Source organism: Paramisgurnus dabryanus, chromosome 15, assembly GCF_030506205.2.
Source record: "Paramisgurnus dabryanus chromosome 15, PD_genome_1.1, whole genome shotgun sequence".
Lineage (NCBI taxonomy): Eukaryota > Metazoa > Chordata > Actinopteri > Cypriniformes > Cobitidae > Paramisgurnus > Paramisgurnus dabryanus.
Genome location: NC_133351.1, coordinates 1,219,024 through 1,233,365, shown reverse-complemented (window position 1 = coordinate 1,233,365; position 14,342 = coordinate 1,219,024). Strand labels below are relative to the sequence as shown.

Sequence of the window (14,342 nt, the reverse complement as noted above, 5' to 3'; positions counted from 1 at the left end):
CAGGGGGCGTTTTTGGGTGTGTCCTTTAAAATGCAAATGAGTTGATCTCTGCTCTAAATGGCAGTGCCATGGTTGGATAGTGCAGATTATTATTATAATAAGATCCCCTTCTGACATCACCAGGGGAGCCAATTTCAATTACCTATTTTTTCACAACACAATTATCAAAACTTAGTTACTGGGTTGATCTTTTCACATTTTCTACGTTGATAGAAGCACTGGGGACTTAATTAAAGCATTTAAACATGGAGTCAGATTTTCGGTCCCCTTTAAAAAACTAAATAATCTCTGTTCGACTATCTGTAACTTTGTTTAAGTAGGCTTAATTGTTTGTTAAAATAAAGTAAATAAATAAATTTAGCAAAAACCTTTATATTTAGTTCTGCTATTTGGAGTTCCCTTGCCAACTTCTATTAAAGTGACTACAGATAACATGAGATCTTTTGCTTCATTAACAGACAGTAAATCAGATGTGAGAAATAGTTTAAATTTTCAGCCTAACATTAAGTTTACATCTATGCTAGTAATGCATGCAGTACAGTAGAAATATATCTAATGTGTAATGAAACACCTTTAATTTAAAGGAACACTCCACTTTTTTGAAAATATGCCAACTTTTTAGCAAATTTTTTACAATTTTGGAATCCATTCAGCCGATCTCCAGGTCTGTCAGTAGTACCACTTTTAGCACAGCTTAGCATAATCCATTGAATCTGATAAGACCATTAGCATTGCACTCAAAAATAACCAAAGAGTTTCGATATTTTTCCTATTTAAAACTTGACTCTTCTGTAGTTACATCGTGTACTTAGACAGACAGAAAATTAAAAGTTGTGATTTTCTAGGCCGAAATGTCTATGAACTATACTCTCAAACTGGCGTAATAATCAAGGACTTTGCTGCTGTAACATGGCTGCAGGAGGTGCAATGATATTACACAGCAGCCGAAAATAGTCTCCTTAGTATCTTTCAATAGCAGTGGACTAATGTCGGGCAGTGTGTAATATCATTTCAACTCCTGAAGCCATGTTACGGCAGCTAAGTCCTTGATTATTACACCATAATGAAAGTATAGTTCATAGCCATATCTGCCTAGAAAACAGACCCGGCACCAGACCATAACTAACAGGGGGGCACTTGGCTTCCAATGGGGGAGCACGCAATAGCAACAATAACTTGCAAAAACAAGACATTAAAACAACAAATACAGTGCAAGCACACACTCATACAACTGGTACAGACTGTCAGCTCATTTCCCGTATAAAGTGCAAAGACCACAAACTATGCGCAAAACTATTGAACTTCGACCGCGGTGTGAGCGCAAGCTGAGCTCCGCTGCGCTCACGCTTTGCTCGACGCAACAACAAACCGCCCTCGCGCCATTGAAATGAATGGGTTTCATAACTTCACATTTAAGCTTACGTAATTAAAACAACGCTAACTCATCTTTAAAATAGCTGAAGAGGGCGTGTACGAACATTAAACTTCCTTAAAACAGTGTCCTGTAGATTTGTGAATTCCACATCGACCCTTATCTCTGAGTTTGAGCCAGTCTGTGTTTGCATGAAGTCAGATGAAGCAGGCGGTGCTGATTCGTTCTAAATGTTCTAATATCCATATTTTACACGATCCATAAAATGCCGCGAAAAACACGTTGCTAGTATCAAGTCACAAATGTGCTAAAGACGTAAGACGGGTGAGACGAGGCAATACATCCAATCAGAGAAACTGGTCTATTTTAATTAAAGAAAACATATATCAACTATATTTTCCTCATTTGATTACATTACAAGTCATGAAACATTCAATGTTTAATTTATTTTAATTATTCTTGAAATAAATTAAATTAGTAAAAAACTTTGTAGGGGGGCACAACAACCACTGCCCGCGAATGCCCCCCCTTGACGCCGGCCCTGCTAGAAAATCATAACTTTAAATTTTCCGTCGGTTTTAGTACACGATGTAACTACAGAAGTGTCAAGTTTAAATAGGAAAAATATCAAAACTCTTTGGTTATTTTTTAGATTAATGCTAATGGTTTAATCAGATCCAATGGATTGTGCTAAGCTATGCTAAAAGTGGTACTGCCAGACCCAGAGATCAGCTGAATGATTTCCAAAACTGTAAAAATCGAATGTTTAGGGGAGTTGGAAAATGATCCTATTTTCAAAAAAGTGGAGTGTTCCTTTAATAAATGTCATTTGTCTACACAGATACATTTTGAACAAATATAGACATTTCTAAACAGAACACTTAACATACTTTTAACTCTCTCTAATTACCACCTAAATGTGTAAACTAATATAGGCCTACTACCGTTGCCTCGATGTATTTTTTGGTCTTTTTTGCATCCGCTGGCACATGTGTGCATTTGTAATTTTGTAGATGCTTAATACAAAAAAAAACTCCTCACGTTACTCCTCCCACTCTTTATCTCCGCCTCCACCGCGCGCACCCACGCGCTGCTGGATTCTCCGCTAAAATCGTTCGGCCGGTGTGTTCCGCTGACGGAGATCGCGGGGGTGACGCTGCGCTGACCTGCACGGGTGCGAGACTCTTGTGGACATGTTATATTAGATGGAGCATCTATCAGCTGTGATTTGCTCCTCCCGGACTCCATCTGTCATCCATTGAATCTCTCCCGTCCGCTGCTCACCGACCCTGAGATGCTGAGGCTGTTTCCATCGCGATGGGGATTAAGTAAAGTTGGCCGAGGGCGTCAGACGTGTTGAAGGATGTAGACCGGGCATAACGGATCGCGTTTCACGCAAACGGCGCTGCGGCGGATCTGCGGGGCGCGCGTTGAAGACTCCGCCATGCGCGAATTCGGTTATCAATCGCACTGACTTGAGGAAACCCGTGCTGTCGATCGCTTTATACCGATTTATCACCTGACTTTCGTACAGGATGGAATCGAAGTGAGTTCGGGTTCGGAAGCGGATCCGCGTCATGGATGTGTTTAGCTTTGTCCGGATGCCCAAACTGGCGGGGTGAGTGTGATGTGCATCAGCAACCGCAGTCATTAAATGAATCCACACGTTCTCTACAGGGATTAATGTCACAGAGAAACACTATAGACAAGCACATCATACCGTAGCTTCATGTCAGTTTCATGTCGGTGGTGGTCATACATGTTGCACAGGGAAGCGTGATGTCAGATTGCATCAATGCAAGATGTCACATGAACCGTGGAATCGTCATGTCTCTTTTCTCATTCACGCACTTTTCGCTTGCATTCATTCATTGAGATCTAGTGGATGGAAAGCTGGCAGCTGCAATGTGATCTGATACCTGTTACTTTCCTTACTTTATGATTTTTATATACACATATATGCTTGTGCTTGGCTAAAACAGAAATATTAAATCCTCCCTGATTTGTAAGTCGCTTGCATTTACTAAACAAATAAATATAAATGTTGGCATTTCATTATTTCTATAGAGAACATCATGTTAACTTTGAAGTACAGTCCTCTCTTAATGGGCCGCGTGTGCATTCTTTGAATGGTCAGATTTTTACAGTCCCAGATGATATACTGACTGTAATCATATGTTTAATGGTTTGTGATATGACATTAGTTAAACTTGCTTACTACATTAAATGGGTTGTTGTTGTGTAAATAATGTTTCACATTACAGTGGCATTATGGCTATTTGAATGAATACTAGAGACTGCAAATTTCCAGAAACTTTCCATGGGAGCTTATTCTGGGGAAATGTGGAAATATTCCCATTTGGAAACTTAACAGGAATTTATGTAAATTATTTGAAAATTTGTATAAACTGTATCATTTACAAACATAAATAAACAAAGGGTTTGGTCATAAGCAGACATGCATGCAAGGTAATTCAAATTTTAAAGGATCCTGATACTTATGCTTCTTAAGCATGGATTTATTTGATCCAAAATCCTTTAAAAATCATTTTAAGACACTTTTTTGTCATTAAAATGGTATAATGTTGTTTCACACTGGCTTACACACACACAAACACACAGCACAAGGACGTTTTAAACAAATGTATATATACATTTGGTGAAAACATGCAAAGATGGATATTTTGACATTATTTTGTGTGTAGGAATCAAGAAATGATCTGTGCATTTTATTGAAGAATGTAAAGTAGATGCAGGGGGCGTGGCCTCAATTGCTCATTAGTAAGCAGTGTGCTGTGTGCATGCGATTGAAGAATGTTCAGGGTAGAAATTCAGCTAAAATTAGATTACATTTTGTTGTTTTAAACAATATTTTTTATGACTATATTTAAGTTCCGTGTTATAGGCAACTTTGCAATTATTTCAAATTCCCAGTTTATTCCTATTAGTTCCTAGCTGTTAATTCCTATAATTCACATGGACAGTTTCCAGCCTTGATAATTCCCAGAATGTTGCCACCCTAACAGCATGTGGATAATAGTTTTTATTTTTGTAGTTATACAGAGATATATGTTAATAGCAATGATTAAAAGGACACTATAATTATACTTTTATATTTATTTATTCTTTAATTACACAAGATTCACTTTCATATTTGAAAATAGAAAGTGTTTTTCATCTGTTGTTTAAGCTGACATTTTGGAAATGGCTCAAATTAACACTTCTGTTAATCCGCTTGGTGGACACAGCAATTGGCTGATGTCGATAATCTCAAAATGGCCGAGTATCTGTTGATTAATCGCTTTGGTGGGCGATGCATTGGTCCACATTCAGCTTTATTGAGAGAGATGCTATATAGTCGAATATTACCTCTGAAGATTCCAAACACTCACAAATATTGAGTTTCAGTTGCGAATAAGTTGTATGGCGCAGGCTTCATTTGAAGATGTGTAGTGCATTTTTCATTTCTACAGAAGACAGATGCATTCGTCCATACTGTGGCATCAAATAGAATCAAGTGCATTGCGTTTTGTCAGGGGGGGTTAAGCTCATTTCATCCTATGACAGTCTAACCTCCATAACCTATTTGGCTTGCTTGATTTTTCTTGATTTTATCCCAGCTAATCCTCCTAAAGGATTGGCCCCTAGATCTCACTGGCTTGATAAAAGAGGGACATCATCGCTCGCTGTTGTAGTGTTTAATATCTGTTTTTCCTCACAAAATAATCAAATTTTATAATTGATTGTATTAACTGTAAATCATTTAAGAGCTTGTTTTATTGTGTCTGGACAGCAGAGTTTACTTGGTTCATGGCTTTCAGAGGCTTTTTTTTGACAGGCTGTTTCAATCACATCACACACATACGCAGCTTGTAAACACATCAGAAGCAGCACCAGCAGGTGCGCATTCAGCTTTCACATGTGCATATAACTGAGCTGCAGTTTCATACAGAAAAAATAGATGGTCTGTTTATTTCAACCAGTGATTATACAAATTACAATTTTCATGTCTACAGCAGGCCATTGTGAATTATTACAACCTCCATACAGCCAACCTGTATGTGTATGTACACTATATTGCCAAAAGTTTTGGGACACCTGCCTTTATGCACATGAACCTGAATGACATCCCATTCTTAATCCATTGGGTTTAATATGGAGTCGGCCCTGCACCCTTTGCAGCTATAACTGCTTCATCTCTCTTGGAAGACTTTCTACAAGGTTTAGGAGTGAGTTTATGGGAATTTTCGACCATTCTTCTAAAGGAAATTTGTAAACACTTGTAAAACTGATGTTAGACGAGAAGGCCTCACTCGTACTCTCCGCTCTTATTCATCCCAAAGATGTTTTATTGGGTTTAGGTCAGGACTCTGTACAGGTCAGTCAAGTTCCTCCACACCAAACTCGCTCATCCATGTCTTTATTGACCTTGCTTTGTGCACAGTTGTGGACCATTCCCAAACTCTTTCCACAAAGTTGGGAGCATGAAATTGTCCAAAATATATTGGTATAATGAAGCATTAAGAGTTCCTTTCACTTGAACTAAAGCCCGATTTATAGTCGTGCGTAAGCTGTAAGCTGTAGGTTATCCATAGCACCTTGCAAAATGCAAAACCGCCAGCGCTGTGATTGGTCCACCAGAACCCCTCCCGTCAGGTTAAAAAAACTGTGTCATAGCTATTTCTGTTTGCGACGGTGAAAACAAAGATGGGCCAAGTTGAGGAGTGATTTAACTCAAACTGCAACAAAAGTCGCTGTTTATTTACTTCCATCATTGCTGGTCTTCTCAAATCATACACAAGTTGCTGTTTCTTCTTCGTTTGTGGGTTAACTTGCATGGGTTAGCTGCTTCTTCATTGACATTCACGCTGCTACTGTGGTGACACGCGTGGATACTGCCAACCAGCGGTCTCCGCGTGTGTTTGCACATTGACGCGGACGATGACGCAAAAGTATAAATGAAAACCAACACATAACCTACGCCGTAGGACCTACGCTAGGGCTAGCGTGTCCCACGATATATCGCGTGTCCCATTAAAGAGGCCTGTCTAAAATCGAATCTGCATCACTGCATCACGATTCTGTGTTTCATGCGCAGCTTGTGTGTGTACTACGGCATCTGGTTGGTATGAAGTCCTTATCAATCTAAAATCATTATGAGTCTGAGTCGTTTATAACGTGCATTTAAAAAAGCAACACTCGTTAAATAAAAATCATTCAAAATATTCTTTATTATCATGAAAATACCTGAAGCAATCTGAAGAACGGCGATATAAATATTCCTGTAGAATTTCCTGGAATAGGATTTGTAACGCTACTTCTGTGGCACAAGTGGCGTTTCTGCACGAGTGCGCCCGCTGGCTTTTGGATGTGGCGGCATTTCACCGTAATTCATTCAAATTCATTCATTGAGAAAACGCGCATTTGAACGATAAATCTTTACAGCCCTAACCTACGCACAGCTATAACGAGCCCTTAAGGGGCCAAGCCCAATCCCTTAAAAAAAACCCACACCATAATTCCCCCTCCACCAAACTTTACACTTGGCACAATTCAGTCCGGCAAGTACCATTCTCTTGGCAACCGCCAAACCCAGACTCATCCATCGGATTCCCAGATAGAGATTCGTCGCTCTGGATAACACGTCTGCATTGCTCTAGACCAGTGGTTTTCAATCTTGTCCTAGGGGACCCACTGTCCTGCACGTTTTGCATGTCTCCCTTATCTAACACACCTGATTCAGATCATCAGCTCATTAAGGGAGAGATCCATGAACAGAACTGGGTGTGTAACTTAAGGGAGACATACAAAATATGCAGAGCTGTGGGTCCCCTAGGACAAGATTGAAAACCACTGCTCTAGAGTCCAGTGGCGACACCACTGCATCCGAGGCTTTGCATTCAACTTGTAATGTAAGGTTTAGATGCAGCTGCTCGGCCATGGAAACCCATTCCATGAAACTTTCTAAACACTCTTCTTGAGCTAATCTACAGGCCACACAAAGTTTAAAGGTCTGTAGTTATCGACTTTGCAGAAAGTTGCCGACTTGTGCGCACCTTAGCATGCACTGACCCCGCTCTGTGATTTTACGTGGCCTACCACTTTGTGGCTGACTTGCTGTTGTTCCCAGTTGCTTCCATTTTGTTTTAAAATTACTAACAGTTGACTGAGGAATATTCAGTAGTGAAGAAATTTCACAAATGGACTTATTGCACAGGTGGCAACCTATCACTGTACCACGCTTGAATTCACAGAGCTCCTGAGAACGACCCATTCTTTCACAATGTTTGTAAAAGCTGTCTGCATGCTGTGGTGATTGATTTTATACACCTGCGGGCATAGAAGTGATTGGAAAACCTGAATTCTCAGCGCAGGTGACCGATGGGTCCGCTTATTATTCATGGTGTTGTCTGTTATGAGCTTGGCACTGTGTGGAAATTGTTAAAAATTTCCTATTTTCTGTTAAATGGAACAAACCGATAGTTTGGAAGTACTTGAGCAAATGATGGCAGAAATGATATTGTGGGGTAGAAATGAAACATCTAGTAGATAAGAGGGCTGTTCAGATGAGTGGAGTTTCAGAAGATAAGTTGAATGCTCTGTCTTGTTTCTAAGACTGTGTATTTAAAGAAGCACTTGGTGAGTTATGAAAGCGTGATGTTTAATTCATGTCTCTCTCCGTGTCTTAGCTATTGAAGAGAAAGCTTTCTGCTGAGAACGCCGTCTAGATTAAAGTACACATGATGAAGCAGAAACAGCCTTAACTAAGAACAGGACTTGTGTCAAGCTGTTTTTGGCCAAAAATGCACTTCTTAAAATATTTTAAAGAATCTCAATGCTGCACGTCTATAGGCAAACATTGTTCATATTCAGCCCATCAATCAGACTCATAGACTGTAAAAAATAAGCTTGTGAAGAGCTTTTTCTGAAGTCAATAGTAGGCAGAGCCTGCCATCACCATCTTGGCATTGCGTCACTGCACATCACTCACAGATATCCGAAAACGGGGTGGGAGGTGGGTGAAGCTGAAGTGTCTTGATGCTCAAACCACACCCACCTAACTTGATGGTAGTGACAGCAGTGGCTGTTCTTTAAAATGTTTTTCTCTTGAAGATAAACACGCCAGGTCAGCACAACATGAGGGTGAATTTAAGATAAGAAGTTTAGAAGTGGACAGGCAAGAATCTTCAACTTCTCAAAGTCTGGGCTCAAGAAGAGATGCAGGATTATTTCCAAAGCCTTGGAGGAGATCTTTTAAAAGTGCTGCTTGTAGTTAATGTTGAGGGCAGAAGGGGGCAGAGATGTGCACAACCAAACAAATACTCAATAGCTGATGGCAAAAGCATTGCATTATCTTTTTATGCTCTCTGACAATTACAGTCATCATCACACCCATAGGTTTGATATGTTTTCAGGACAAATACCATTGTGAATTACATTATTCTGTTTGCATGCATGTTTTTTTTTTTCTGTAACAGCAGTAGCAGTGTGTTCTGTTTTGATTCTTGGGTAACATCTGAGAGATTTACTTGTATAAACAATCTTAGAAATAATGCTGAATGTGCAGGTTTTAAAATACTGTTGGACTAGATTTGATTTAAGGACCTTCTGTAATAAAGAGATGTATGGTGTTTTGCTTGTTGTAATTCCTCGTGACATATTCAGAGGATTTATTTTTCTTCATTGTTCACATGAGAAGTACAGGATGTACCGGCCGAGAGTAGTGCGTGTGAGGAATAATGATGTGCTGACCGATAGCCAATATCTTTGCTCTTTGAGAATCTCTTTCTTCTTCAACTTTGAGTTATGAAAAATCTGATTTCAAATATTTTTCAAATAATGATTTAAAAATGATCAAAATCAGTGTGACATCTTGGGTCTTGAGTAGGGTGGCCATTCGTGCCAGTTCCGCCGGACACGTCCCGAACATGTTTTCGGGTTTGTTCCCCGGAAGTCGCGTTAGTCGACCACATACATCATCAAGGTTTAATATTTCGGGTTTAATTCCAGAAAAGCAACCATCACATTTCAAGGTAAGAATGAAACTACAATGATTGTATGTCTTAAAATAAATAAATATTAATTTTCTAATGTATTTTTAACTGAAATGTGAGAACCTCAATGACGTATGCGGTCGAGCAATGCGACTTCCAGAGAACGAACCCGAAAACATGTTTGGGACGTGTCCGGCGGAACTGGCACGAATGGCCACCCTAGTCTTGAGTCTGCGCAGTAGCGATTTCGGGACCAGTCCTGTGCACTAGTGAGAAGGAAGTAAAGCCACGAAATCAAGGCCCTGCCCTCGCACTTACAGAATGCACATATCACAGCTGTCAATCACGATGTCACACCACCGTTTTTATAGCATTAACTAACTAACTAAAACAAACTTATTTTTAAAAACAAACACTTGAATGACAGAAACCAGGTTCGGAAAAAAGATAATTGAAGTGTAATTAAATTGTTTAGTTGGTCTCAAGACCCATGTAATAACACAGGGGAGGTGGGGTTTATGACCTATACTGGGACCAGTCACTGGGGGGCAATCGAGACGTTTTGGCTTCACTTTTCAGGGCTTGTGCGGCACGCTTGTTTTAGACACGTAAAAAGTTATCGCAACTCTCTGCAATATTGATACAGCATACATTCACCTAAAAGGCCAGACAGGCCGGTCTGAGTATTTCACAATCTGCTCAGTTACTGGGATTTTCACGCACAACCATTTCTAGGGTTTACAAAGAATGGTGTGAAAAGGGAAAAATATCCAGTATGCGGCAGTCCTGTGGGCAAAAATGCCTTGTTGATGCTAGAGATCAGAGGAGAATGGGTCGACTGATTCAAGCTGATAGAAGAGCAACTTTGACTGAAATAACCACTCGTTACAACCGAGGTATGCAGCAAAGCATTTGTGAAGCCACAACACGCACAACCTTGAGGCGGATGGGCTACAACAGCAGACGACTCCACCGGGTACCACTCATCTCCACTACAAATAGGAAAAAGAGGCCACAATTTGCACGAGCTCACCAAAATTGGACAGTTGAAGACTGGAAAAATGTTGTCTGGTCTGATGAGTCTCAATTTCTGTTGAGACATTCAGATGGTAGAGTCAGAATTTGGCGTAAACAGAATGAGTACATGGATCCATCATGCCTTGTTACCACTGTGCAGGCTGGTGGTGGTGGTGTAATGGTGTGGGGGATGATTTCTTGGCACACCTTAGGCGCCTTAGTGCCAATTGGGCATCGTTTAAATGCCACGGCCTACCTGAGCATTGTTTCTGACCATGTTCAACCCTTTATGACCACATTGTACCCATCCTCTGATGACTACTTCCAGCAAGAAAATGCACCATGTCACAAAAATTGAATAATTTCAAATTTATTTCTTGAACATGACAATGAGTTCACTGTACTAAAATGGCCCCCACAGTCACCAGATCTCAACCCAATAGAGCATCTTTGGGATGTGGTGGAACGGGAGCATCGTGCCCTGGATGTGCATCCCACAAATCTCCATCAACTACAAGATGCTATCCTATCAATATGAGCCAACATTTCTAAAGAATGCTTTCAGCACCTTTTTGAATCAATGCCACATAGAATTTAGGCAGTTCTGATGGCGAAAGGGGGTCTAACACAGTATTAGTATGGTGTTCCTAATAATCCTTTAGGTGAGTGTATAACGTGAACACAATAGGGATACCTCCCACCCCAACCACGATATATGGTGCATCCTCAAAGAATTATGATGAATCGTCCCAGCCCTAGTGATATTATGTCCACTCCAAACTCATTTGGATCTAAATTACCCAATTTATAAGCTTAATCAATAAAACAGCAGTTAATTTTTTTTTCTTGCAGTTTTCCGAAGATTACACAGCGTGTGTGATTATGGACCATTAGTTTCTCTGGCATGTCATGATGAGTGGTGTGTTATCTAGTAGGACTGGTCCAGTGTCCTGTCATTAACTGGAAGCTGTGGAGCGCTGGTGTTCCTCAGCTGGGTTATCTGGGTTGATGATGTTCACAGGAGGAATCGTTCAGGGTTTGCAGCTGAGCTGTGTTTTCCTCCGGCGCTTTAATGATGGTCTGCGTTACTTCCTTGTCATTATCATCCAGAGAAACCTCCGTTCTGTCTTTTACTGTGTTTACATGAAGAGAAGGTCGATGTTTTTTACATTTAAAAGAGTAAAATGTTAAGGTAGATTATTATTTATATTTTAAGCTCTTTTAATCCACACGCATCAGATGAGTCGAGAGATCCTCAGGGGCTTTACTGTCATTAGCAGCCGAGTTAAATACATCAGATGGCAGAGATGACCGCGAGTCTTCTGAGAGTTGTTAAGACCCGACTGAATTACCTGTCAACAGTCCGTTTACAGCAGCAAGACAAACTCATTTCCATCACACAATCATTTCCATGTGTTTATCACCCTGGACCCTTGAGGATTTTATTCATCTGTTTCATATGGAGCTGTGATTTCATCTGTCCAGCTGTTACATCATCTCACTTGCTTGTTTTCTGGGGATTTTCTGACATGTTTTGGCCAAAATCTTATATTGCAGTAAAAGTAGATGTAAGGAATACACTGTAAAAGGTCAAAAGTTAGATCAACTTAAAAAATTACTTCAATTGGTAACACTTAAAAAGATTATGTTTTTTGAACTTGTGCGTTAGTTTCATTTTAGGTGAAAAATGTAAGTTGAATAAATTTAAGTTCCTATGTATGCCGAAGCAATTTCACCTTATCAAAGAACCTAAAGGAAAACATATATTGGGAATTGCATGCAACATACATGTTTTGTTTTTTTAATGACCCACCCCACAATAAAGTGACAATTTTTTCACCCGCATCAACCTGTGGGTTATGATATTATATTATTTTATGGGTTATGGGTATATTATATATTAGCTTTTTTATTTGACTCTTAATGGATTCTATCAACAAACTAGTATTTCTGAATGACCTGAAGCTGGAATTAAAGCGCAAGTATTTGATTAATGTATAATACGTGGCGGTGGCATTTAGAGGCTTTTGCATCGAAGCTCCTCAATTTACGATGGGCCATTGATGATGGGAAATTCACTGTCAACTCATCGATTAGTTGGTCTGTGATGCTCAATGAGCTGTGCGCATTATACTTAAAGTCAGGGCGCTTTTTGTTCATACAACGTGAGCTGCACATTTATCAGACGCTGCTTCTTCTCAATGTGCAACCAGCTTGCTTAAAAGTAAAGCAGCGTTGTCAGGTCCTGAGTTTTCTGGCAGAGTCCTGAATTGGGTGAGAGATGGAGGATTTGGTTCATTAGTTGTTGGTATTTGGGCTGTGAATAATCATTGGGATGCTTTTGGACAAATTTTTAATGGCTATTGGGCTGGGTTTGTTACGCAGATCTGGCAACCCTGACAGGACAATGACCTAAGCAAAAGCGCAAACGAACACTGGTTAATAAAGGTTTAATTTTCTTTAATATAAGTGAGTTTGTATTTGTTTAAATAGTTGTTGTTGGGTTTTCCTTAAAATAGTAATGAACCACAAACTAATCATCTGTTTTAAACTAAGCAGGAAATCAAGGTTTTTATTACTGTAACTACACATGTATATAACTTTCATATCATAATAGCGTATTTATTTTGTTAATTACAAATAATGTGTTAATACTCATCAGTGTCTAAAGCTGAAGATCAAAATTAGTTTATTCATTTGTGGCTAAATTTCCTCACCAGCACGTCCCTGAAGACTCAATTCATTTTGTTTGTTTATTTTTTTACATTTAAAGATGTTTTTCTATTTAAACGCTGCACAAACTTTTTTATTTAAGGCTTAAAATATCTAAATCAAAAAGATTATATTAGTAAAACTCTGTAGAAGTGTGTGGCTTTTATACTTTTAAAAGTGAACTTCTAAATGTTAATAACCTAATTTAGGGCCTTCTTTAGCTATAATAAGTACAAAAATCTATTTGAGTAATTATGTTTTTATCCGATTAGTCGATTAATCGAAAGATAATCGCCTAATTAATCTATTTTGAAAATAATCGTTCGTTGCAGCCCTACAAATATTCCTCTTAAAGCATAGTTACCATACCACAAGACATTGTTTAGATGTTTTATTTCAAGACATTTGTGAGGTTTTGGTCATTCAAATTCTTACCCGCAAAGGGAAATTTCTTGCGCATCTCAAGCCTCAATGTGAATTCCAAAACTTTTCCATTTTATTTTTTGTTATTTTGACAGAGTGATATGAAAGTGATATGTTTTGTATCTGAAACAATTTTGCAGGTAGCTTATGCATTTTGAGAAAGATAATTTAACTCAATAGATTGTTTGTCAACTAATCAGCATTCAACTGCCCATTGTATATCAATGTAGATATTTTTACTGCAAGTTGAACTAAAGAATGATAAATATGCAGTGTATATAAATAACCATGTGAATATGTCTATTTTAGTGAAACAAATATATACATCTGAACTTGTGAGTTTGGGACTGGAACCCATGCCCTGGGTGTTTCTAACTGTTGTAAACCTGAGCGGAGAGAAGAGGATGAGTTTCTTCTTTTAGTCTGAGCTCACAGCAGCGCTTGATCTGAATTATTCATGCTGTGAACACAGACTATCAGGTGATGTGCTGGAATGTCTCTCTACTGAGCAAACAAAAAAAGATGAAGTAATTACAGCGAGATGTAGTTCAGCGTATTAAAAATGTATTGTTTATATAATGGGCTTTTTATCAAGAGGAAACACTTCACTGTTGACCAGGAAACACTCATGACTTTTGAGAATAGACAGTAGGGAGAGATTTTAAACATTTTACTTGCTGCCCAGAGAATTAATGATTGTTTTTTTTTCTGTAGTTTTGCTTCTTGAAATGCATACAACTTTACAAACATAGAAAGGACTACTACCTAGTGGTCTGACTTTAGACAGATGTGAGAGTGCAGCTGATTATATTTTAAACAAGAGG

At 39.0% G+C, this 14,342-nt stretch overlaps 1 protein-coding gene across 2 annotated transcripts in view; it reads left to right on the top strand.

Moving 5' to 3' along the window:
• frmpd4 (FERM and PDZ domain containing 4) overlaps window positions 1-14,342 on the top strand; it is a 61,700-nt gene that overhangs the window by 4,425 nt on the left and 42,933 nt on the right. Inside the window, exon 1 of one of the 2 annotated variants that reach the window (XM_065252394.2) lies at window positions 2,213-2,990. The exons of the other annotated variant lie outside the window; for it this stretch is intronic. Coding sequence (XP_065108466.1) covers window positions 2,950-2,990 — 41 coding nt within the window. The 5' untranslated portion in view covers window positions 2,213-2,949. Of the gene's footprint in view, window positions 1-2,212; window positions 2,991-14,342 lie in introns of those variants that run through there. 2 annotated transcript variants of the gene reach the window in all.